The sequence below is a fragment of the Trachinotus anak genome, unplaced genomic scaffold (assembly GCF_046630095.1).
Source record: "Trachinotus anak isolate AG129_WGS33_773 ecotype Australia unplaced genomic scaffold, CSIRO_AGI_Tana_v1 ptg000001l, whole genome shotgun sequence".
Classification (NCBI taxonomy): domain Eukaryota; kingdom Metazoa; phylum Chordata; class Actinopteri; order Carangiformes; family Carangidae; genus Trachinotus; species Trachinotus anak.
This window is the reverse complement of record NW_027273852.1, coordinates 11059216-11084393: the sequence shown is the minus strand read 5'-3', so window position 1 is coordinate 11084393 and position 25178 is coordinate 11059216. Positions and strand designations below refer to the sequence as shown.

Here is a 25178-nt window from a genome sequence, read left to right as displayed (position 1 = left end):
TTAATTTTAGATAGGGATTTTATTTCAGAGAGAAAATCTTTCCAATCAGCTCCTGAAATCTGGGTTTAACTATTCATTCATATGTTTAATGCATTGTCTTATGCAGCTGAGAACCTCATGGCTCAGTATGTTTCACTTGGCTGACAGGAATGAAGAGCGGTGCCGTAGTAATGTGCCCTTTTCAGGGTGAATTAAGACCAAAATCAGGGGCATATGTTCTGAAACTAAACAGGCTACAGTTAAATTTCAGTCACATGAACCACAAAGCCATCCAAACATTAAGTCCCTCTGCTGGCCAACAAACAGATCAGTGTACACTGCACGCACCTCACTGTACAAACGCAAACATAATGACTAGTCAGATGTGTTTGCTCACAACCTATTGGATGGACCGTCTGTATTCAGTTGCACTGTGTTTGGCATTTACTTCCAGATACTCCAGTGATTTGTCTGACATTTACACACGTCCTCAGCTATTTACAGTCCACTTACCTCCACAAATACAGCACAGACAGACAAGGTTAAGAAAATCATTCAAACCAAACACAATTTTGATATAAAAGTGTGGAGGGTTACAGTATATTCACATATAAATACTGTACATACATCTGTAATACAGGACGGTTAAATAATCATTGCTAAGACTGAAAAAGAGCAGTTTGGTTAAAAGGGTTCAGTGTATATCAAATGTCCTGGTCACTACAGGAACACGAAGGAGAAAGGGGGAGACAGGCTGAGACAGATCCCGGGTGTATATTACTCTCAACACACACACTAACACACACGCACGCACACTTTTGCATCCTAAATCACACACTCCTAAATCATGATCTCTCCCATGCCGGCACACACTGGCACATGCAGATAAAGGAAGAGGAACATCTGTGAGGGTCATCTCAGGTGCATAGAGGAATACCTGAACTGTGTTCTGCAAATGTCAGGACAGAGAAATCCAAGCATATTCCCACCTATTTTCTGTCTTTTATTGTCTTTCGTGTCTCCTGGGACAATGACAAGGACACAAAGATACTCCATGTGAGAAAATAACATAAACTTAAGTACAAAAAACAGTACAAAAAGCTTTTTTTTTTTTTTTTTTTTGAAAAATTCAGTCAGATAATTGTAACAGCCCTGCAAGTCCAGATCAGCAGCACTCGTCAGCTGGGTCTGTTAAACTGAGGTTTCTGATTGAAGCAGCAGTATAAACTTGTGAGACTTGGGGTCGATGTACTCCTCAGTCAGTCGGATGTAAGGGATGCCCTTGACGGTAACAGCTAAGTTGAAGTCGAGACACCTCAGCAGGAACTCTGTCCCCTCCTTTACGCCACTGGTGACAGAGGCCTCGCTGACCAAAGTCCACTGATCAGCCATCCAGCGCTCAGGGCCGTACTGCAGGGTGGGACCAGGGGCCAGGTAGGCCTCGAGGAAAGCCTGGACACACACACAAACAATCAGTGATTCCACAATATTCACTGACACAATAATTATTTAACAGCATGATGTTCAGAAGTTTGTTTTAATCATGTTAGATGGTTTGCAGGACATTCCCAGTTCATTGCATCTTGGGTTGGTTTTATTTGCTTAGTTTTGGCCACAACTCCTCATTGCAAAAACAACATTATTAAATACTACTTGAATTGTTGAGATCTGGAGTATATAGCAACGGCACTAAGCAACAATTAGACGAGGTAAGACACACAGGCGGCCAGATGCTGATGTTGCCTGAGGAAGAGTGTTGCAGGCAAATCCAAGCCTTTTGTGCGTTCCCCCTGCGACCGTCTACCATTGTTTGTTCAAAATATGTAGCATATAAAAGTTTCTCACCTTTCTGTATGTGACAGCTCCCAGTTTTTTTTTCTTGCAACCCCCAAGTTAGTCAAAAATGATTTCACCAAACAATTTTGCAGACATCATTGCAGACCACCATTATAAGTGACATTTTGGTGAAGTCCTATTTTTATTTCAAATAAAGTGGCTTACATACAGTTTAAGGCAGGTGTGCTCCAGCAAGTCAACTGAACTCTTTGCTGAAGTGACAAAAACTGTGAACTTGAACTGTGAACTGAGGTTAATTGTGTTTTTGGAATTTGGATAATCAGACCAAAGTGCTGGCTTGTATGCAACCTGTTTGATCTCAAACCACTCATGTTTGTTGTCCTGTTGGACTTAGTTGAAGCACTGTCATTGTGTTCCCTGGTCTCAGTAACACTGGGGAGTGCACTGTTTTCACAACTGATGAGATGAGATGATGGCTAGAATGACCCAAGGTGTAATTAACTGGAATTAGCCTCCCTTCACGCACAGTGAAACCCTTACAGATGGTCCAGAACGCAGCAACTCGCCTGTTCTTCGATCAGCCTAAAAGGGCACGTCACTCCGCTACTCATTGACCCACACTGGCTACCTATGGCTGCCTGAATCAAATCCCAGTCACTAATACTTGCCTCCAGTGTGACTTTTGGATCTCTACCCATCTACTTCAACTCAATCATACAGGTTTATGCTCCTTCTTGTAGAGTATAAGCCTGGGTTCTTCCAAGGAATGTTGTCTGGCACTGCCACCCCTGCACACAAGGCGATCGCAGTCCAGGCTGTTGTCTTGTCTGTGGTGGAACAAGCTACCACACGCTATCAAAGCGTGGGCGTCCCTCTATATCTTCAAGAATCTCTTGAAGACTCATCTCTTCCATGAGCATCTCCTCTCCTAATACCTTTAACACCCTAACATGCCTGACTAGCACTGACTATGCACTTTCAATGCACTTCTCAACCTGATATCCTTGCACTTATTGAATAGATGTGGTACTTCCACCAAGGTTTCCTCCTGCACTCCTCCTGAATTTCTGAATTTCAGTTATGACCATAGTAAAACATTAAAACCCAAACTGACCTTAGGGCTCATGTTATTGACGAGGCAGAAGGCCAGGTGCTTCTGGATGCTCTCCATGCTGTGGCAGTGCTGCCTCCTGGTGGTGCGGAGGTACTTCTGCAGGGCACGTGCCATGGAGGGAAATATGGCCAGAGCTGCTTCACGGACATCCATAATATCAGAGGGGGCCGCACGCTCATCCTCTTTCTTCATCCGCCGGACATGAGTGAAGGCCTCTTCTACAGCCACCACCAGCCTGCCAAAGAAGGAGCTTACTGTCAGCTGTTGAGCTTACTGCTTTTAATCCATACTGTTCAATCAGCAACACGTACCACATGTACCAGTGCAACCATTAAGCCCTTTTCAGACGTAGAAAACATAAAGTAGATGGCTTTGCCCATCATCTGTTAAAGTAATGGCTTCTTGTCATTCAGACATACTGAAAGTGTCCACTCATATTCTTATGCTTGCCCCTGTTTCTCACTTGTAAATCCCCAGATAAATTCTAATCAGTTTAATCATATATTAGATAGTGAATTCCGCTAGCTATTTTATAAGTGTACAAACATAGAATTACTTCATGTTAAGTCAAAACTCTTTTTTAAAATTTAAACTAAAGCACAATAAAACTGGGCACAAATAAAAATGAAAATTATAGGGAATTAATTTTGTACAAGGGTTTTTTTCAGTACTTTGAGGCGAAAAATAACACATTCTGACATAAACATTGGGTTATTTATATTAATTCATGGTTTATTAAACCAATTTCATTTGCTTTGTGCACAAAAGATGATAATTAGATGATAAACTTACAGTGGTCTGAAGGCGAAACAGAGACTGCATTTAGTCTCTCACTGCATTTCTAATTATGCTGCTGGAGCTTCTGCATTTAATTTGCACTTGTGTCAAACTGGAAGAATCACAGAAATGCTAGAAAGACTGTCGTTCCTACGTGAAGCTGAAAGCAACTCCGGGGTTTAATCCGACATAGAATAGACTGACATGTTAAATTACAATCATATTCACAGTATGTCCTGAAGCACATCTGACAGAGCCTATAGATCAATAATTCACCCTCTCACATGCTGTAATTTCTTCCGTGCGACTCACCTGGCCCTACGTTTGCGGACTCTTCTCTCGTAGTCAGCCTCCTCGTAGTACAGCTCATTGTGGGCACTGTCTTTGCGTTTGGCGGCAGCTGTAACCATCGCCCGTGACTGATTCCCATTACCAGGCTGAGCCCCTGCCGCGTTCCCTGGGGCTGCACCGAAAGGAGAGGACAGAGGCAAATTGGTTATATCACTTTGAGCTGGAAGAAGTGGTCCCTGACCCCACTAGGCTCTGATTAATGGGCTGTTTCTCAATCTGAAGCATGGAAACAAAAGGTCACATTGGAGGAGAGCTAAGCTCTTATACATCACAGGAGGTGTATAACAACTGTAAATCAACCAGCTTGGTCAGTATTTTGCCCATTTTGTGCTCCACAGACTTTTGAGAAAGATTTAAGGACTCTGTGTGCTAATCTTTGTAAGTTATCTGGGGCATCCTGCCAGATCATGTGTCTCAGTCACAGAGAATGTTAATTATAGCACTGAGAAAAGAGGTAATTTCCACTGGAAGCATCCACATTTTTCCACAGACCGTGATGCAAAAACCTTTTCACTGGCTATGTTGGGGGAGTGGGGGTGGGGGTGGGGGGGTGGGGGATGGATTAGATATTCATCATTTTGCACTTCAAAGGCCATAGTTCTTGTCTGATCTGTGAATTTACTGATTTGTGTGACAAACCCATAAAGCTAATGGAGCTTGTACAGCAGTATATTACAGTTCCTGGGGTTTCATTGTAAGATCTGGTCCATATTCATGAAGATCAGCACAGTTTGGGGGAGGTTACAGAGAGTTAACGCTGCAGGTCAGGTAAGGATATAAATCATTAATAATCTAATCTGCATGTTTGTGCGTGTGCGCAGGTGAGATGGAGACATTTAGTGTAGTAATAAAACATGGATGAAAGCCATCTTAATATATACTGTGGAAAGAATGTCAGATCATTTGCACAGGGAGCATTGTAAATATTTTCCACTGAAGATATAGGAAAACAGTAGCCTCTTTAACTTCCTGGCCTACATATTCATGCCATGAGAAAAGCATCTGTGAATGACTATGAATGAGAAAGATGGAGGGGGTGGGTGAGGTTTGAAGTGAGTGAAAAAATGAAATAAAGAAGGGGGGGAAAAAAAGAAAAAGAAAGCAAGAGCGAGCCGAGCTGGAGACGGTGCTGAGCGAGAGGAAGGAGAGATGTGGGAGTATGTGTGAAATGAGCGTTACTCTGATGAATTATTTAAGGCTTGAAATTCCACAGCCCTCTAGAGGGCTTTCCGCTTTGATAGTGAAGGGGGTGGGGTGGGTGGGAGGGGCTATGAGGACATCATATCCTCTACTGCATCCCTGCCATAGATCATCAAACCCACTGTGCTGTGTAGGTTGGGGATTGATGGGCGGTTAGTGGAGGACCCATTTCACTGCAGGATAGGGTGCAATATGTGGCATTACAGGATGGGAAGAGAATGCAGGGAGGCAATACATCAAAAGCATTGTAGCGCCACAGTTTTTGTACGTGTGTACAGGAGAGTGCTTTCTGCAGGTGCAATATATACATTACGTCTGGGATGGTGGCTTTAGAGTGCAGTAAAGATGGAGTCCACTGAACCGTGAAATTAGCAGCTTCCTGTGATCAAGTGCTGTGCAGAGTGATGTTGAAGACTTTTATCTGTACTCACTGTCCAAAAGGTATGTTCTCAGTTTGTTTTTAAAAGCTGCTCGTGGAGAGGATGGAGATGGAGAAAAAAACATCACACTAAGAAAGCAGAAGACATAGTAAACCAGGGGCTGGGATCACAAAGACACATTCTGACTATGGCTTAGATCTAACCAATAATCGGACCTCAGTTATGTGTCTAAATTAACTAACTTAACACAAACTTAAAACTAGTCTAACACTACAGACCAGTCTAAAGCATCTTTGTGAAACTGGCCCCTGGGAACCAGTGAAGCAGTGTGAGAGACATTGACTGAAATATTATATAATATAGAGATGAGGCGACTAACCGTCTACGTTGTAGACCTTTAACCCAGCCAGGTGTTTGGCAGCCCGGTGCTTCGAGGCAGAGAGGAGTGCTGGGTTATGGAGTGGAAAATCTCTGTAGTAATATTCCAAAATGGACAGAGCAGCCCTCTGGATGCTGTGCAAGATGAGACAGAGATAGAAAGTGAAAACCAAGAGACAGCAGGAGTAAGATTTACATTATGGCTGATTTAAATCGCTGAATAATGCACTTGAATCTGGTAAATTGTGACTTTTTAGACAAACAAACGGTTCTGTTCATTCTCTTGACTTGGTTTTGTTCGTTGCCTGATGAAGCCTGATGAAAATTTCTGTGTGATTAAAATGTTTCTTCATCTAAAATGCATTGCTCGCCTATTGCACTTTTTTACTGGACAGAGATATTGTCTTTATCATTCCACACATTCTTCTTCCTCATCAAAACCTGGCAGCTACATTACCCAAAATCCAACTCCAATGTTCGGTTGGAGATTTGGGTGTATTATGTTAGAAGCTGTGAATGTAGCCTCAAGCAGAGATGAGGAGCAGGCTACAGAGGTTTGGGAAGTGCTCTTCTTTGTACCTCCACACCCCTAGATTTTTTTTTTCAGTTTCAAACTTGCAGTCCCCAGTTTATCAGATTTCACAAGGTTCCTCTTGAAGCAAAAAAGGTGATTATTGGAAGCTGTTATTACAATGTGTATAGTTTCTGTTTCATGTACAGATCTTAACTTCCTGTTTACCATCGCCAAGAAGAAGACAGTCAATTATAAACCCATTATGTTTTTAACAAACCTAATCTAATTACCGCTGTTGTCTCCTCGTCCTGTCATTCTAACACACTTGTCCAGGGCAGAAACAAAGTAAGACAGCCATAGGACAAGTGCCTGTGTCCGGCACATTCTCATCCCTCCCCCCAGATTCTTAGAATAACCCGCCTTGAGCAAACTAGATGAAGAGACTGATGAGTAACTCAATTACTGCCTGTGTCAGTCTTCCCTGCGGACATGGGCCTCCAATTACACACATACTTCAACATGGTAGAGCCACTGTGTGTATCTCAGTGTGCACTGTACAGAGAGGTCATATTCACATGTAAAATTATAGAGGCTTATTTTATATCCTCATTGGTTTCTTCAGGAACTGCACACACAGAATGCACATAGACCAGGTAATTACAGTGAGTGAGCATGCATACCTGAGCTGTCCTATGTTGTAGTGACGTGTCTCCCCGTCTGTGGAGCGGATAACACACACACTGTAGCAGGGCTGGAGCTGGCGGAGCTCCAGCAGCACCACGGCCAGATAATGGACAAACAGCTGGGAGTCCACGAGGGACACGGCAAACTGGACGATACCATGGTAGTCCTCATCCTGCTTAGACCATATCACGTGTTTAATGGAAACATTCACTGCTGTTGGATGAAACAGCAGACCTTTTCTTTAATTTTATCTAACCTGAATTTAACCACGGAAGTGTCACTGAGATGAAACATTTTCAAGGCAGTCATGAGTGAGATAGTTACGTACAAACAACACAGATGACATGAAATATGTCACAAAATCAGAATTAAACCAAAACACAACTGCAATAGATCAAACATAAAGGTGTACATTGTAAAACAACCCAAACTATCTAAAACAATTAAACTTCAATTTGTATCACCAAGTCCTTTTTATGTACAATATACAATGAATGGATGTGTGCTTGTATGTGCGAATAAAAGTCAGGATTAGCTTAATGAAAACCAAATTCAGTCAACTCAGCCATTTCTTAGGGCAATTAATGAGATATAACATGAAAAATAATCATACAATCACCCAAGAAAGTGATTAATTCTCCTTGGTTGTGCATTAATTTCAAATTCCAAACACACAGCTCTGACACATCGGCCTCACCATTGTTTAAAATGAATCCCTTAATCTCTTGATTGTCCTCAATTACAAAAAATATCAATAAGCTTGAATGGCAGTAATATAAAACAAATGTTGTGTAAATAATGAGAGATAGGAATATAATCTTTATAACCATAAAAAACGTTTTAATGCTCTAATAGCCCACTCTCAAACCCACCTGTGCATCGAGGATCCGGACCCCGTAGAAGAGCCAATAAGACATGGTGAGCAGGAGTGTGAGTGTAGTGAGGAAGGCACGGTACACGCACACTCTGGGCAGGCTGGCACGGCCCGGTCGCAGAAACAAGGCCCAAATGGCCACCAGGAGGATGAGGAGCTTGAAGGAGATGGAGAGGAAGAGGCCCTCGCAGGCTGCACCACAGGCCTGCAGTCTGTCAGGCCACATCACAGCTGGAAGAAGCAGGAAGACCAGGGGCGTGGCCAGCACCAGCAGCCCCACACATGAGCCCACAGCTAGGGGAAGATAGCGACGGAAGCCTTGGGTCCGGTCCTGTAACCCCTTCCCCAGTCCAACCACTTCCTCCTGGGAAACACTCAGCTCTGAGGTGCCTGTCACTGCGGTGGTGGTTTCGCCCCAGTTATCATCCTGAAAGGGAAAGAAAGGTGTGTTTTTATGATTGTCTATGTCGGAGCTTAAAGGGTCAGTTCACCGAAATTTAAAATCCAAACAAAAAAACAACAAACAAATAAAAAAAAAAAAGATTTTTGATTTTTTCAAAGTTTCATCAACAGATATTTTTGATAAAGTTGTCTGTATGTCTTTTGGTGCTGGACAGGCAGAATATGGTGGGCTTATCAGAAGTTTTTTTAGTGGTTCGGAATACCAAAACAGTGAGCTGAAAGATGCTAAAATGCTCTGGAGATTGAGATCTGGAGAACTGCAGATTTGGATGACAATTTTCTGTGGATTTGATTCTATGGGTGACACCTTTCACATTTTACACAGTCTTTTGGTCCTTTGCTGATACAAAATTACTGCTTAGCGCAGCTTTGCCTTTTTTGTTTATAATGCTCTGAGCACCCTAAAACAAAATGCTGTTCATCTCTGTTGTTTTGGGGTAGAGAAGGAAATACCTGAGAAAGACGTCTCAAAACCTGGACAAATATAGCCCTTTAAAATATCGGAAAAATAACCAAACCTGGTTAAATTCACGAGAAATTAGCAAATTAGCCAGTAAATTTAAACCTGAATCACATGGACAACAATTCTTCTATTTTCCTATTTTACTCCCTTATTAAAGCAGGATGCACATTCTTCATGCTATTTAGAGAGCTTTGATTTTCTTGGAGTTTTGCCTCATTATGACAAGCCTTCAGAGTAACATTTAAGTAATATAGGATGACAGAATAGGATGTGCTAAAAATGCAGACATACGAAAGTACACACACATACACACACACACGAACTGAAACACAACAACAAAAGCTGAAGCTTTCCAGGCCCATCATTGCAAATTAGAGTCACATTTTTTTCTTCCTTGCCAGCAGGGTAATTTTAAGCATACATCTTTCCGACAAAGAGGCACAGGGAGAATAAATTAATGACAAGTCTGTTCTAAAGAGGAATTTATTTTTTGTGTGACTGCCATTAATTCATGTAATTAGCCATTCATTGTCTCCCAGAGTGTCACTGTATTGTGCATATTTCTAACTGCAGCCAATGACGGGAGCAGCAGCTGCAGTGAGAGGGATGGGGGATAAAAAAAAAAAATGACAAGCTGAACAGAATAAGCCTTTATTGCTTGACAAACCTGTGCGCGCACACACACACACACACACACATACGCATAAACCTAAGCAACCTGAAATGAACCTACAGGGCAACGACTGCCACGTTATTTTTCTCCTGCCTGTATCCCACTCTAAACTGTGCCATCTCAGGCTATTTAGAAGTTACTATAAACATCTACAGATAAAGTTGATCCTGCTGCTATTTGTGAAATGTGAAATATGAAATCAACATTGCATTTGCATATTTCCAATCTGGAAAATTCAACATAAATATGAATTCTGCCCCCCCATCACTGTTCACAGACAATTAACTGAGCCATGTAGGAGGAGCAGATGCCAACAGGAGCCAGAAGATGAATGAGAGGAGGAGACACAGGGAAAGTGAGGGGGGGTGCCAGCGGTGAAGGTGTAAGATAGCAGTGGGGGTATCTGTCTGTCAGACTAATATATGAAGTGTTAAGTGTAATGTCAGCTCCATTTACTGTCCAGTCTCATTTTCATTCAGCTCACATCTCTCCTCTTTTGCTCCTTTTCTCTCTGAAGCCAAATCTCTTTAACAGGGTCCCAACCTTTAGAGGAGGATCTGTAAACTGCAGTGTGACCTGTGCTTTCCACACCTCAACAGACGCTGATTAGTCCTAGGCTGGAAAAATGTGAAATGCTTCCTTTCCCCTCCACACCGAAAATCTTGTTTTTCACACTCAAAATTTGAATAAATCTGGAAATGCTCTCCTGCGTTTTTTGTGTGGACTGGAAATAATGAAGCTTTAGGAAAATTAGGATCTAAGCCTGCTCAGACTCAGCTGGGCACAGTTTTGCAGTAAAAATAACAAGACAAAATTCAGTAGCCTCTATGTCCCTCCATGATCACTCATTTTAAATGTCAATGAATTTTGCCAATCACAAAGTAGAGGTATAGTGATTGCACTTGCATTCATGAACACAAACAGTAAAAGATGCAATTGTGCGGTGCAAACAAATTGAGTTTGGCAGCATATAACAAACAGCTCAGCATTTTGTGAAATACGCCTCCTCGCCTCACTGGTGAGATCTAGATGAGCGGACTGATACCACACTTGTGACTGTGCGATAAATACGAAGCTGGAGCCAGCAGCCTGTTAGCTTAGCTTCGCAAGACTGGAGAACAGCTTGGCACCTCCAGCTCCTCTCTCTGTTTAACACTTTAGATCCCCTTTGTTTCATTCGCACAAAAATCAAAGTGTGAAAAAAAAAACGACAATTTGTGTTTTTATGGGTGGTGCTGTGTGGGTGTGTGAGTCCCTGCTGGTTGTCTGGCGACTTAACAATCCTGAGTTAAGCAGCTGCTGGTTGTAGCTTCATATTGAATAGACAGACACGGTATGAGACAATCTACTCATCTAGCGCTCGGCAAGAAAGCCTCTGAGCGTGTTTCCCGAAATGTTGAATTATTCCCTTAAAACACTTCACAGAGAGCAGAAGGGGACACATCACAGGATTAACTGGCTCAGACTCAGCACAGAAAGCAGACTGTCTGTGCCACTCCTCACCAGATGTTGGCTATGAGGCACAGTTTTATTGCTTTTGGCCTGAAAGAGGAGGAAGATGAAGAGATTTACTTTATGTTATTTTCCTGTTGTTTTAGTGCGGTAACAACCTCAAAACACTCCTGTGGATGCTTGTCCTGTTCCCATGTAAAGGCCATCTTCCAACTAGCCCTATTGTGTCTTAGTCTTAAATAAGTTTCAACTACATTTTTTTTTTTTTACAGTTCACTTAAACATATGCACTCTAATAACTCATATGCTACATCAACCTCCATGGATGCGCAATCTGAATATTTCAGTCTCCCACGCAATCTCTGTGCCAAGGTGTTTATACAGCCAGACTCTTATACAGACAAGGTTTCATACTAATGTCTCCTTGAGTGGAGGAAGACAGTGTTTCATTGACTGAGCTAATACACTGTTAAAAGCAGCCATTAAGTCTTGGTGGATTAATCCCAAAGATTAATGCTACACTAATCAGATCTGAAATCTACATACAGCAGTGAAGGGAAAGTGTAAATAACTGAGAGAGAATGACACAGAGAAGGGTTACAGCAGAGGGAGAGAGGGAGAGGGAGAGAGAGAGAGAGAGAGAGAGAAGCACGTCTGCTGCCTGCTTGCTTGGCAGTCTTTTCATCTGGCAGAGGGTGAATATGGATTATGGTTAGGCCTGTTCCACCCTCACAAAGCCCAACAATACAACAACATACTGATTAGCACTGCTCACAGAGACTCACACATACACACAGCAAACGCTCTGCCAACCAGAAAACGCAATGGCTAAGCCCCACTGGCCTGGGTGGAGGTTAGAATGACACAAACATGTTGGTTTGTTTGCACTGATGTTGGTGAGGGTATTAGTGTCACAGAGTGTGTGTGTGTGTGTGTGTGTGTGTGTGTGTATTTGTGTGAAACTGAGTCATAGGACCTGTGAGACAAGACAGATTTCTTTCAATTTAATCCATTCCTTTGATTGTGGTGGTTAGTTTTTACATGAAATTGGTGTTGTAGCTGTGAGTAGGTGTATCTCCACCTCTATATAAAGAAAAGAGCAAAGAAGTAAAGTGTGAAACGCTAAAACAAGGATATGTGCTGCTCACCACACGCTTCGGTGTTGCTGGAGCTAACATTGTGAGGAAATTGAAGCCACTGCCCTCTGGCACAAAGTCACAGCGTCCAAGTCTCACAAAGCAGTGTGGACAGTCTCACTAACAGATTTGGCACTCGCTGCATGACTCACACACGCACACACACACACACATGCTCAGAAGCTGTGGTCCAAGAGTGTATCCTTATGTCATAGGCATGCGTGTAAACATGGAGGATTATTCATATTAGCTTTCCTCAAAGAGGCGTTTGGCTGGATGCTAAGGCTAATCTCAGTCTGTAAGAACGTCTGTCTGCATGTTTCAAACAGAGCTGCTCCCAAAAAAAAAAAAAAAAAAAAAAAAGCACTGGGAATACTGGAGTATGGTGATGGCAGTGATGGTAACAGTGGTGCTGATGTGCCATTTGGAAACATTTGTCTGGAGGGCTAATGCAACACAATGGCAGATTACCTTACGCTGCCGACAATGGACGTAAGCTACAAGCTGACAATCACATGACAGCGTGGAATGTGGCTGCCCAGACAGAAGGGGATGCTGAGCAGAGACGGCAAAATAGGTCAGGCCTCAGAGTGTTGGCAAGTCTGGCTGAAAACATGGCCAAATCCTAATCACATTAAATAATACTATCAGTATGAGGAAGTCCACCTTTTGCAGGCGACTTGTACTCAGCCACTTCACATACACACACTTCTTCCCTCTCTCTCTCTCTGACACACAAACTAACAGTACGTACACAAAGATGAAACGTTCTGCTCTTGCTATAGATTTCAAGTAGGTCAGAGAGCCTGCGAAGGCAGCCTCGGGCAGAGTTCTTTCTAAAGAAGAATATCTACAACTCTTTTTTTTCCTCCTCTAGATGTCTTTTTGTGTGTAACTTAGCTTTCGTTAACTTTCATTGCAATTTCCCTGGCCCTTTGCATTGAAAAGAATATTTTAGAAAATACACCTCTTCACTTTCTTGGAGATTGATGCCACTCTCATTTCTGTCTGTTGAATATGAACCTGGAACCAGAAGAGAATTAGCTTAGCTTAGCGTAAGAGAGTGAAAGCGGTACTGATCTTTTCATCTACCTATCGCTACTTCTGTTTCTTTAAACAGTGATCACAACATCGGACTGCATCTTTAATCCCTGTGAAGATGACTTAGCTAAAGATCCACTCAGTCTTTCAGCTGCATTATCACAGCATTTTGCCTCCCTGTGCCCACTTAAAACCTATTTTACTTGCAGAGCTCAGCAAAATCAGCTTTATGGGATGACTGGTACCATTTTGCTCTGCTTTAAAGCTATCGGGCATGACAGTTATACCCTGTATCTCTCTCACACACACACACTGTAACACAGGATTGTCCATACAAATCCGTCCGGCCATACAAGAGGGATGCTAATCCTATGACCTATTTGATCCCTCGTTACTATTGTTATTATGTGCCAGGCGCTATGGCAATGTGTAGCCAGCTGTGTGAGGACGAGTTTATAAGGTCATGGTGTGGATCATTGCTGGATTACTGGGCCTTCTGATTTCCTCTACAGGAATGTAATTACTGCAGAGACTGTTTGAAAGTATCCTTCTCAAAAACATTAATTCACAGGGCACTCCAGTCTGCATTTTAACTAACTTCAGTATCAATACCTGGACTTCATCTCCATTATCTGCCGCTGGTGTGGGTTCTCCAGGCAGCGGCTCTCCGTTGTGAACAGGGGAGTCCTGAGATGGCGTGTCAGGGGGGTTGATGACGACAGACCTCTCAGAGCGACTGCTGTCTTTACTGCTACTGGCCTTGTGCCGCTCACGGCTTCGATCCCTGGAAAACAAACACGGACACATAAACATAAGATCAGAAAACCTAATGTACTAACATGCTCACTATTGATCATTTTCTTGATTAATTGTTTGGTCTGTCAAATGCTTCAGGTATATATACTCATGCAAACAAGCAAATTCACATACAAAACTAGAGCTGAAACAGTAAGTCTACTAGTTGACTGACCAAAAATTCAATGTAGCAATTTTGATATTTGATTAATTGCTGGACCCAGCATCTCAAATGTTCAAGTTTTTATTATTTCACAAAATTTTATAGTTCTTATGACTACAGAAAGAAATCAAGAAAATAAAGGACATGAAAATAATTGTTGTTGGCCTTCAAGGCAAAAAGCTGGCAGAAAAGGAAGAGTATGAATATTCCAATGAGGAATGGACAGGACGGGAATCAAATGGTTGTCTCATCTGCAGAATAGACAGAGTAAATCACTGAAATAGGTTAGAGCCACTCATCTGTGACGACCCTAATCCATGAGCTCTGTCTGTCTCAACCTCTAGCTTGCTCCCGCTCTGTCTCTCTCTTAGTCTCATTTATTTGGCTACGACCAACATGCGGCCCACCCATACAGAAGGCAAACACAACAAACTCAACGTACACCGCAGACATTCCAGTCAAAAAAATCACCACAGCAAGGGGCTGGGGTGAGGGATGATCCAGCAAAAACAACAAAGAGGGAGGGATAGACAGGTACAGTGGAGGAGCAGATAATCAGATGGAAAGGCAGACAGACAGGAAACATACCCATGTCGGTTTGATCTCCCGGAGCGGCTTGAGTGATAGGAGTAGCCCGAGTGGGTGGACTCAGTGTCCATTCCAAACGCGGGTCAGAGGCGGTGATTGGGCAGGGGGGATGAGAAGAGACTCGTCGTGTGGCAGAGAGGGTAGGTTGGCAGCAATGCTCAGGAGGAGGAATGGGTTGCTATAGAGACGAGCCTCAGGAATCCACGATGGCTGACTTCTACCCCAGAGAGCTGCTTTAGTAGCCACATTGACCTGAGAGATGGAGAGATAGAGGTGATGAGAGGGTGGTTTGCTTCAAAGCTTGCTAACGCCTCACAAATAAAGCATCAGATGCAGTATACCAGCCAGGCTACCAGGCTCTACAAGAGTTTCCTGATTCTTACCATTCAATTACATTTCCAAGAAGAACAGAGTGACCAGTGATCAAAATATATGCTGTATCATCTCTGTACTGTAGGGCTGTTGGTAGATACATGACATGATCAAATATTAATGTATGTACTGGGCAGGTTTATTCTTGTCTACCTCTGTATAATGCTCCTTCCTGTCTCTAACAGCTGCAAGACTGAGAATGGGTGGATAATCTTCAGTATCCCCAGAGTCGGTTCTGAACTTGACAAAACTACATATCTGTTCTATATAAGACAGATTTCTTTGGAAACACTCGCTTCATGCCACCAAGTACACATGTCTGTTTCTTTGTCTTAATGCTGCCACATTGACCAGGTCTCTCTTGTAAAAAGAATAATACATCTCAGCAGACTTCCTGGTTAATTATAGCTACAGGGTATAAAAAATAAAACATAAAATTCTTAGTGGAGAAGCCTACGAGCAATGCAGAGGCAGGAGCTTCAGGGAGAAAACAGAGGCCAGTGCAACCAGTTTCAACAAGCACAGGAAATGCCATATTTGAAACAATATTGCATCTACCTTTACAAGATGTCTGGATTTTAGAAATCTACTGTAAAGGAAGTCTTCAAATGCCTTTTTATGATTTGGATTTTTCCAGTGAACTCACTGTATAATACACCCACCAACTGTACATTTTTGACCGCAAGATACTTCCCTCCAGTTTGCTAAAACCTACTAATTCACAAAAAAGTAAAGTAAAATAAAATAAAATGAAATAGATAGAAAATAATCTGTGACATAGCTATCACAACATTCAGTTCAGTTCATAGCATAAAAACTTCAACAAAATGTGGTTCAGATGAATTCTCAGGTTTGTATGCATACATTGTATGTTATTATGTGTTCAGACTGGGAACACCCGACTCACTTCCTGCGCCTTAATGTATGCTGTGTGATGCACGAGGATGCCTTAGTGCTTCACCATGCATGACCATTCATTTAGACCTTAATCTACACCCTGTCCACCTGCCAATCACCAAACCCCAGCCCAGTCTCCTTTCCCTAACTGGGATTACACTCCCCTCATTGTTTACAGGCTATTTGTTATCTCTGCAGCCAGTGGTGCATACAAATACTAAATCAGCCCATTCAGCATATTAGGATGTGAATCCACACAACAGCATAGAGATCCTTCTCTGGGAGTGATGGTTGCAAGAAGACACTGCAATGTAGCTGATTTCCATTAAGATGATATGAGTGTTTTACTTTCCCTCCATTACCCATGGAGGGGAATGTGACTGGGTACATATGAGAAACCACAGATTTTCCATTAGGGTTTTCATATAATGCATATCAATTATGTAGTTACACTGCCACTACCTGTAGTATCATGTCAGACAAATGCTAGCGTTTGCATTATCTCACAGACCTGCAGCATCATGGCATAAAAAGATGCTGTGGTGACAGAAAGCCTACTTTCTCTGAGAGTGAATATGGCATCATTCTCCACTGATGCAGTTGCTTGTGCTATTAAAAGCAGGGGAGCATAATGCCAAAGAAGACGGAGCTGCAGATACGCAGGACGTCAATGAATAATGCACTTGAACACAGAAGAACATAGCACTCACAGCATCAAAGCTGATGTTGCAGCATCAAATTTTAAACACATACCAGAGTTTTGACAGAGGACAGTCATATCTCTCATCTCTAACCCACATCTAGAGCGTCCACTGTTGCCTTGGCAACACCAGAGGCAGGAGGCCCCATCTAGCAGCAATAATCAATCACCCCCGCTGAGAGTAAATTTGTGTTATACTCTTGTGTGTGTGTGCGTGTGTGAGAGTGAGTGAGTGAGCAGGGGGGCACAGGGAGGGGGCACAAGAGCAAACAATGACTTCTCATCACACCCAGCACCAGTATGGTTAAATGAATGAGCCTATGATTTGAATAAAAGCTGTTAACCCCCTGAGTGCTGATCTCCGGACGCGTGGCAGTGGTATGTGGGCCAAGATGATCCCCCTGAGAAGCCACTCATCCACGAGACGAGCATGAAGAGGCATAGTGAACCAGGCCATGTGGAAAATCGCAGCCACGGGGTAAGAAAAACTATCAGTTACAAACCAACGGATAACTATGAATAAAGCATGCGGGAATAACAACGTACATCAGAGATGTGTTGATGCCCCCTTTTTACTGTGAAGCTGGCCCATCCAAAAAATTCAGTCGTCCTCCGTGAGGGAATCTGTGTCAGAAATATATTCTCTGGTGAAGCGTAGTTGCATCGCTGTGGACCGTTCTGGTTGGCTGCACCGGGAAGAGATTCACGAGGGCAGAAAGTGACACTAATGTAAAACAAACACTCATTAATGTGTTTGTTTAATGGATGGAGGTTGTGTCGCAGCGGGAGCTACTGTAATTACACCACGGTCAGACACAAAAATACAGGCTCATGTAACAGTATGGATTCATTGTTTTAGTTTGACTCCAAAGAAAGACGAACTATTGCAACAAATATATGTAAGTCTCTGTAAGGAGAGCTGCAACATCTGATAGGTCAGATTCTTTGCAGAATTTTCTCCCTGCTGATCCAGCTCATCAATTAATAATGAACCTGAGAATGTGGGATTGTAGTGCAGTGTCCTGCAGGGGCATGTGACCTCCAAACTGGGCAGAGAAAGAGAGGTGTGGAATTTGAGATTCCATCAAAGTGCGATGCAGAGTTGGCACCCTAAATGGCACAAATCAGTCTCATAGCTGATCTAGAGAGAACATGCTGGGGCCTGGTTACCATGGCATCTGTGCCCGCCCTCACACCCATTAGCCCTCATGCCTTCCCTTCCCTCCTTCATGTGTGCCCTGCCCTGGTGGCAACATGCCAAAATCTGCCAGATGCAGCAGCTGTCTGTCTGCTGTGTTATTTCCTTTATCAGTTGTTTCACAATCTAAACACAGTCTACACATTTTGCATGTACTGCACAATATATAAATATATATATATAAAACATAGTATATAAATAGTATTTTAAGGTAGCACCTGAATGAGTATTTTCATTATCGATTAAACTGATATTCTCTATTTTGGTCTATAAAATGTCAAAATGGACACAGTCCTCTTCAAATTATTTGTTTTCTCCAAGCAATGCCCAAAAATACCCACAAAAAATTACTCATTTATCAAAATTGTTTCCAATTCATGTTCCATTGATTGAGTAATCGATTCATTTAGCTATTATTTCAGCTGTATATCAAATTTGTGCAATCCCAACATAACACACACTCACACACACACGTGCACACACACACACACACACAAGTAATACAGTCCAATGAGCTGGGTGAAACCCCTCTGAAAAAAAAAGACTGACACAGCGTTTGCCACCCACTGTTATTAAATGTGATAGTAATCTCCAGTCCCGTCATGGATAACCCAGAGGAGCAGATGCTGATTAACATATTATAGCATCACTGTCTAAATCAAATAACAAAAACTGAGCCAGACCTTCTTTATAAAACTTATTTCATTGACCTCACCACCAGGACACATGATGTAATTATACACTTGTTTCCTGTGTATTTTCCTTTCATTGTTCACTGTGACAATCTGACATTTGATTCCTGGCACAAACATATTTGTTAGATATGTGCAGAGAGCTAAACCTGTGACCTTTGAGTGACTGGATAGACTCACAATCATTCCCGCCCTGCTGCCCTTTCACACACACACACACACACACACACACACACACACACACACACACACACACACTCATACACACCCACAGAGTAAGAGGAGAAAGTTAAGACCTGACACAGTTCTCTGGAATGCAAACTTAGTCCCCTCTGAGCCGCTCATGTGGAACTAAGTAAAAGTAGAGTAGAGCAGGGAGAAGGGGCAAGGTGATACCGGGTGGGAGGGTTGTGGAAGAGATACCTCGGTACATTCCTACTGTAAGAGCAGTGCTTTTATGTCACTACTGTACACTACTCCACAATGCATCATGCTGTACACACGCTCTACCCCAGCTTTACAGGATCCTAATGCTCTTCTGTAGCCTGGAGGGAGCTGAAAAGGTGGCTCCATTTCTCATTACACCTCTCACACACGGCCCTTCCAGCCAGAGAGCACAGTTTAAAAGAGAACAATGATCACCAGCATCACTTTCTTTTGATCATTCATGGCAAGATTGGCTTCCAGGGGCTGACTAATCTAGCCCTATTGAAGGCTATCCCGTAGCCTCTCTTCACAGCACCTATCAGCACCCTTTAATAATACATGGTTGTGGGTGCTGCACAGTTTCACCGCAGCATCATGCCTCTGACTGAGGGATACTGAGAAGGTGGCGGCGCCGACCGTGTCGCGTAGAAACACGTGAAACATCTTTAGCCATAGTAACACCTCATCCAGCTGCCCACAGCTGTCCACAGCTGCTGCTGCTGCTGCTGCTGCTGATGGCGACACACGCCGTCACCCCGCAGCCTCATCTGAAACGCCCTTTATTTCATAGGCTCCAGAGTCCGAGAGATAGCAGGGCAAGCGGTGCGACTTCTCCGGCACGCAGCTCGCAGCTTCGGTTACAATAGATCTCGTTTCAGTCTCATCCGGAAGCCAATGAACCACCGCGACCATCACCTCAAATAATGCGTGCGTTCTGTTGGTTCAGTCAGTTCATCCGCGCATGAGAGGCACTGGGGCAGATATGAAACGAAACTACAAGGTTAACCTCCACATAAATGCGGGTTAGAAGGAAGGTGTCTGGTTTGAAGGAAACCATCGCCCCCCAACCCCCCACCCCCCCACCCCCCCACGACGACAGCATTGAACTTCATCAGTAATTCTTCTGTGGGGTTGTGTCTCAGGCTTTTGGCCAGGATGTAATGAACCCAGCGTCGCGATTACATTTCATCAAACCTACCTTTTTTTTCCCCCCTCAGATGTTTGTCATATTCCTGCACTTGCGTCTCGGTGCGAGGCTGCTGCTGCTGCTGCTGCTGCTGCTGCTGCTGCTGCTGCTGCTGCTGCGAGGCGCGTCTGGACCGCACGGTGAGGCAGCTCCCTCATACGAGCCTGGCCATTGTGATAAGCAGGACCACGGAGAGGAGAGGAAGGAAGCACGGAGGTACAATTCGCTCCAAGTGCGCTAAAAAGATTATTTTCAGCCCCAGCCCACAAGAGGTCGTGCTTTAGAGCTGCGATAAGGTGCGACGAGTCGTGAAGCCGATAGCCTGAATGTGCCTGAAGTTTGAAATACCTGTCCGTTCAATAAACATGTGTTTTTGCCTGGTACTTCACTGGCATGTTTTAACCTTCGCTGTGCAAACTGGTGGAAGTGTATAGAGGGCTGGTTTCGCGTTCATCTGCAGAAAGAGGCACACCTTAAATCTGACTTTGATTCTTGTGTCAGTACATCAGGAGTTTTGAAGCCAATCCTGGTCCAGTTTGCCACTTACAGAGGATGTGATGCGGAAACCTGGAGCCTCCCATGACCCCACACTGGGAATACACTTTTCAGCAGTTATCTTGTGTCCAGTATTTAAACTTCTGACATGAAAAATATTTGACTGACTTATTCAATTTTTCAACAAGGGAGAAGGGGTACATGTGTTTTTTTTTTTTTAATAATTTGAACCTTATTGAGCTTCTTTTGCTGAAATATTATGTCAAATTATCATGCAATAATACTTTGATAACATATCAAGATCAAAGAAACTTCCACCCAGAACCATTACAGTAACCTAAAATGAAATCATCAGGGAGTCTTGGAAAAAAACTATTGAGCACTTGCAAGGCTGGATTACCAACCAGGTAAAGCTGGCAACTACCTGGGCCCCTCCACCCCTAGGGGCCCAAAAAAAAAAACAGGACTTAGAGTCCTTGTCTAAATATCTGATCATCTGTCTTCTATGTTAAAATCTAGTTTGAAGATCTTCATTATTTCAGCTGATACTATGCTCGAAAGGTCAACATTGCTGAATTAATTTCTGTGTAACTGTGTTTCCACACATACAATAGGGCCACACATATCAGCATAATAATATAAGAAGATAATACAAGAAAGGCCATAGTTTTAATAGGCTGCAAGAAAAAAAGCTTAAGAAATGTTTGCCACGTTTTATTTACTGTCTGCATCAAGTGCAACGACAAAAACAGCAACAATGAGATCAGCAATTCACAATATAGCAGTGTTGAGTTGTAAAGCTGTTCTGTCTGAGCACTTCTTTCTGAATTCGAACACCTGGAATTCAGTGACAATTCACCAAAGTACATTTGCCGATAAAGCTCACGTGACATGATTGACGAACAGCTACTAAATGCAAATAAAGCAATGTTCTCAGTGAATCAAGGCACACACAAAAATACATTAAGCTATAACTTGACTTTTTAAGTTATGGGCACCTGCAACACCAGGTGAAATCAAATAATGATCATGTGCAAAAAAAAAAAAAAGAGACAGCGCATGCTGTCATGATACAGATACACATGCCCATACAAGCAAGAATACCTTCAAAATATATACCAAGGATATAAAAAAGTGGACACGAACTTTTTACAGTTAGAGTTCCCTCTGTGAAACTCCATCAGAGGGCAGTGTTGCTCCTTCCAAACACTGTCTGACAAGTCTTTAAACTGAAGAACACATCTGCAGGAAGGGTGTTTAGAGAGGGAATGTCCAGAATAACATCAAACCACAACTTCTTCACACATGAAAGTAGATTTAACTTAAAGAAAACGATCAATAATTTCCAGACACTGTGTTGTACGACAGAGCTGCAGGTAGACTTACATAGTCCATAGTTCCAGTGTAGTTTTAGTATTTTACCCATATTGGCTTAAAAAATGATATTCTGTGTTGGGGCTTAATAACATCCCCTGGCCCATTTATCTTAAACTATGATGTTAGGTTATTGCCTCTCTCCCTCTAGTTCCCAACATTCCCAGTGTGTAGACCAGTGCGTAGTGCGTGTAATGTGCAGTGTGTAGACAAAGGGCTGTCACTCTTACTGCTGGAGTGGACATGAACAATACCCAGAGCCCCCTGGGCCACATTACACTGCGGAGACTCACATAAAGGGAAGAGAGAAGGAACGCATACAGCCTCTGACTAATGGAGAGAGAAGGCAAAGGGACAAGCAGGAGCTCACATTCAGAGTCTGATCTCATGTGATAGAAAAGACATCTTTTGGTGATGTGGAAAGACAGGGCAGTGTGTCAAAACACTGAGGAAAACCTCAAATTTATTTATGTTACTATAAATTACGTATGATCTGATTTGATTAAATGAAATGATAAAGGACAGCAGGTTCTGCTATAATTTGTTGTGGGGATGTATACATTCACATCTTAATCCAAAAACATGGAACCAAAACATGACTTCTCTGTCATGGGTGAGTTGTCTTTAGAAATAGGAATTCCTACTACAGAAAAATTTAGACTTTTACTGTTGGCTGCTGCATACCCAATGTTGGAAAAAAAAAAAATTCAAATGTATTTGGCCTGTTACTGCCACATCTGCTTCATCTCCTAGGGCTTTATAAAGTCAACCTCAAGCAAGTCCAGCTGCCTTCGTAAAGCCCTAACAACCACAGCACCTATAGTATAATGTCCCTTGGCTCTAAGAGAGCCTCTTGTATACGTTCACATTACTGTCTAATTTGTATTTACATGCATTTGTGTGTGTGTGTGTGTGTGTGTGTGTGTGTGTGTGTGTGTGTGTCCCTAGAGAGGTAGCAGATGGATGGCCAATGTTGTGGTTCGTCTGGTGAAACACCTGCCCCATCCAGAGGGAGAGAAACCCCAACAAGTACAAAGACCTCACTCATGTTAGAGGAACAGCTTGGTAACATGCTACTCAAAAAAAAAAAAAAATATATATATATATATATATACTCAAATACTTGCTTAATGTTTTCAGAAAAGACATTTTCAGATGAAATCCAAAAAGGCCTTGAAATAAGCCTCTGCCAAACCTTACGGCTTCAGAGATATTGTAGTACAACAGCAACAAGGAGGTTCTTTAACATTTTCATCTGTCACTGTTTATTTTCAACATACGGATTTCAAATGCAATTTCAGCTGCAGCTTAAGCCCACATAGCGAAAGCACACATAAGACCAGTCAACTAGGCCATTTGAAATAAATATATTTACAAATTGGTGCAAACAGGGACCAGTCACAACAGAGAGGCCAGCAGACTAAAGACAAGGCATACAAGGTCAAGCATTGCAATGTTTTAGTAGTTTAGCTACACAACTATCATACAGAAATATTTCCATTCTTTGCATCTTTTTCATGACAGCAAACCTGTAACAGTCCTGCAGGCTACAGCTGTTTCAACGTTGATGTTCCCATATCAGCATTGACTTCAATCATATAGGATGCACAGTAGGCTGCAGGGCGTCTGTGTTTGGGGCGACTCCATTTGTTTAATATAACCTTTTTAACCCCACACATACGAGTACTCCTCAAATCCTGTATCAGTATCCTTTCCAGCTGAAATCACTCAGCTGTCGTGGCGGATCATCAGCTCAGTGTCTCGGGCCTAAACATCCAGCACATGGTGGAGGTAGGAGATGTAACAAATGGCGAGTCGCAGGATCTCGATCTTGGACAACTTTTTGTCCGGCGGGATCGTTGGGAGCAGTTTCCTCAGCTCTGCGAAGGCCACGTTGAAGGCCACGACGCGGACGCGCTCCCTGGTGGCGTGCGCGGATCGATACTTAGCGGTCGCGCGCCTCCGCCGCCGCTTCTCCTCCCTGCTGAGGGCGGGCACGCGCACGGGCTCGGCCGACGCGGGGCCACGCTCAACAGGCTCCTGAGGCTCCTGAGGGGTCTCCGTGTCCGTGTGTCCCCACGGCAGCTCGGGCTGGTCAGGACTGAGCATCGTGCTCCTGTCCTCACGCTGCAAACGTCCTGAGGAACAGCGACATCAGTTGAAATACTGTTCGTTTTTTTCTTTATTTGCTTTGACCTCTGCTCTAACTTGATGATCAGGTGGCGGGAACTGGGACACAAATAATGGCTCATAAGGCAATTACAGTTTTTACAGCACATTTCATACAAGCAAACTCATACATCTTACGCAGGTTTTAACATTTTAAAGTTTTTTTTGCGATTCTTTCTGTTCGTTACATCTCATTTATACTCTTTGTCGGCCAAGTTGAAAAACTTCATCCATGGGACAAAGAGCCCTGAAATACTAGAGACTGGTGCTGCCCCCCCGTGACGGTGCTTTGTGACTGTTGCTCGGCCACCGGCGCTGTCCGGGGTCCTGAAACAAAACCACCACCGCAAATCAGACAGCTCGTCCGCTGTTAAGTCATTCAGTAGAATAAGGAAAATTTAAAAATGTGGTTTTGTTCAGTTAAAACTGTTGAATCACCAGTGTACAGTGTCCGTACAGTGAACATTATATTCTGCCTTTTAAAACGGCATAATCTACACTGGAGGTTGATTGGATCGAATTGAATTTGTTTCAAGGAAAACGTGTTTATAACACATGTAGGTCATCGACTCTCTGTGTGTTTCTTTTCCGTGTGAGACTTGTTATTTACGAGGAATGGCTCGAAGTCTCTTCTCTGTATTCTCTTTGCGTTTGAACTTCACTATGCTTCATCTTAACAAAAGTTTTAAACCACCCCAGCCGTGCGACCAGCCGAGCATGCGTAAAATCGCCGCGGTGTGCGGGATAAGTAATACAACAACTTTCGACTTGAACTTACCTTGCACATTCAAAGAACCAGATCCAGCTCATTGAAAATGCCATGTATTAAAGCCGCGTCAGCAAAGCGTCGGCGCGGGTGGGTGAAGTTTTCTCCCCGTCAGCCTCCATGCTGCCTCGGGTTTGATTCGTTTAAGCCGAGTTAAAGAGCTGCGAACAGGACGCAGCGGGTGTAGTAGACATGCGGTCCGGCTCGTCCTCCTCCCTGTCCATCATGGTGTCTAGTGCGCATCTCTTCCCTCGGTGAGAGAGGCACTCTGGCTTTTTGCTCTGTCTGTTTCTCCCGTCAA

The 25178-nt window shown here is 43.1% G+C and overlaps 2 protein-coding genes across 2 annotated transcripts; both read right to left on the bottom strand.

Annotated features, from left to right (window-relative positions):
• Positions 1-1027: 1027 nt before the first annotated feature.
• LOC139620375 (vang-like protein 1) lies at positions 1028-20267 on the bottom strand. Its single transcript, XM_071475825.1, has 9 exons — positions 20086-20267; positions 14822-15073; positions 13888-14059; positions 8047-8475; positions 7171-7346; positions 5978-6111; positions 3980-4130; positions 2891-3125; positions 1028-1431 (listed from the first exon to the last, which is right to left on the bottom strand). The coding sequence occupies exons 2-9, from the start codon at positions 14890-14892 to the stop codon at positions 1171-1173; spliced, it is 1629 nt and encodes a 542-aa protein (XP_071331926.1). The 5' UTR covers positions 14893-15073; positions 20086-20267; the 3' UTR covers positions 1028-1170.
• Positions 20268-21395: 1128 nt separating this feature from the next.
• Positions 21396-25178, bottom strand: LOC139620372 (helix-loop-helix protein 1-like). The gene is made up of 2 exons (XM_071475811.1): positions 24890-25178; positions 21396-24080 (listed from the first exon to the last, which is right to left on the bottom strand). Exon 2 carries the CDS (start codon positions 24049-24051, stop codon positions 23710-23712), a length of 342 nt encoding a protein of 113 aa, XP_071331912.1. The 5' UTR covers positions 24052-24080; positions 24890-25178; the 3' UTR covers positions 21396-23709.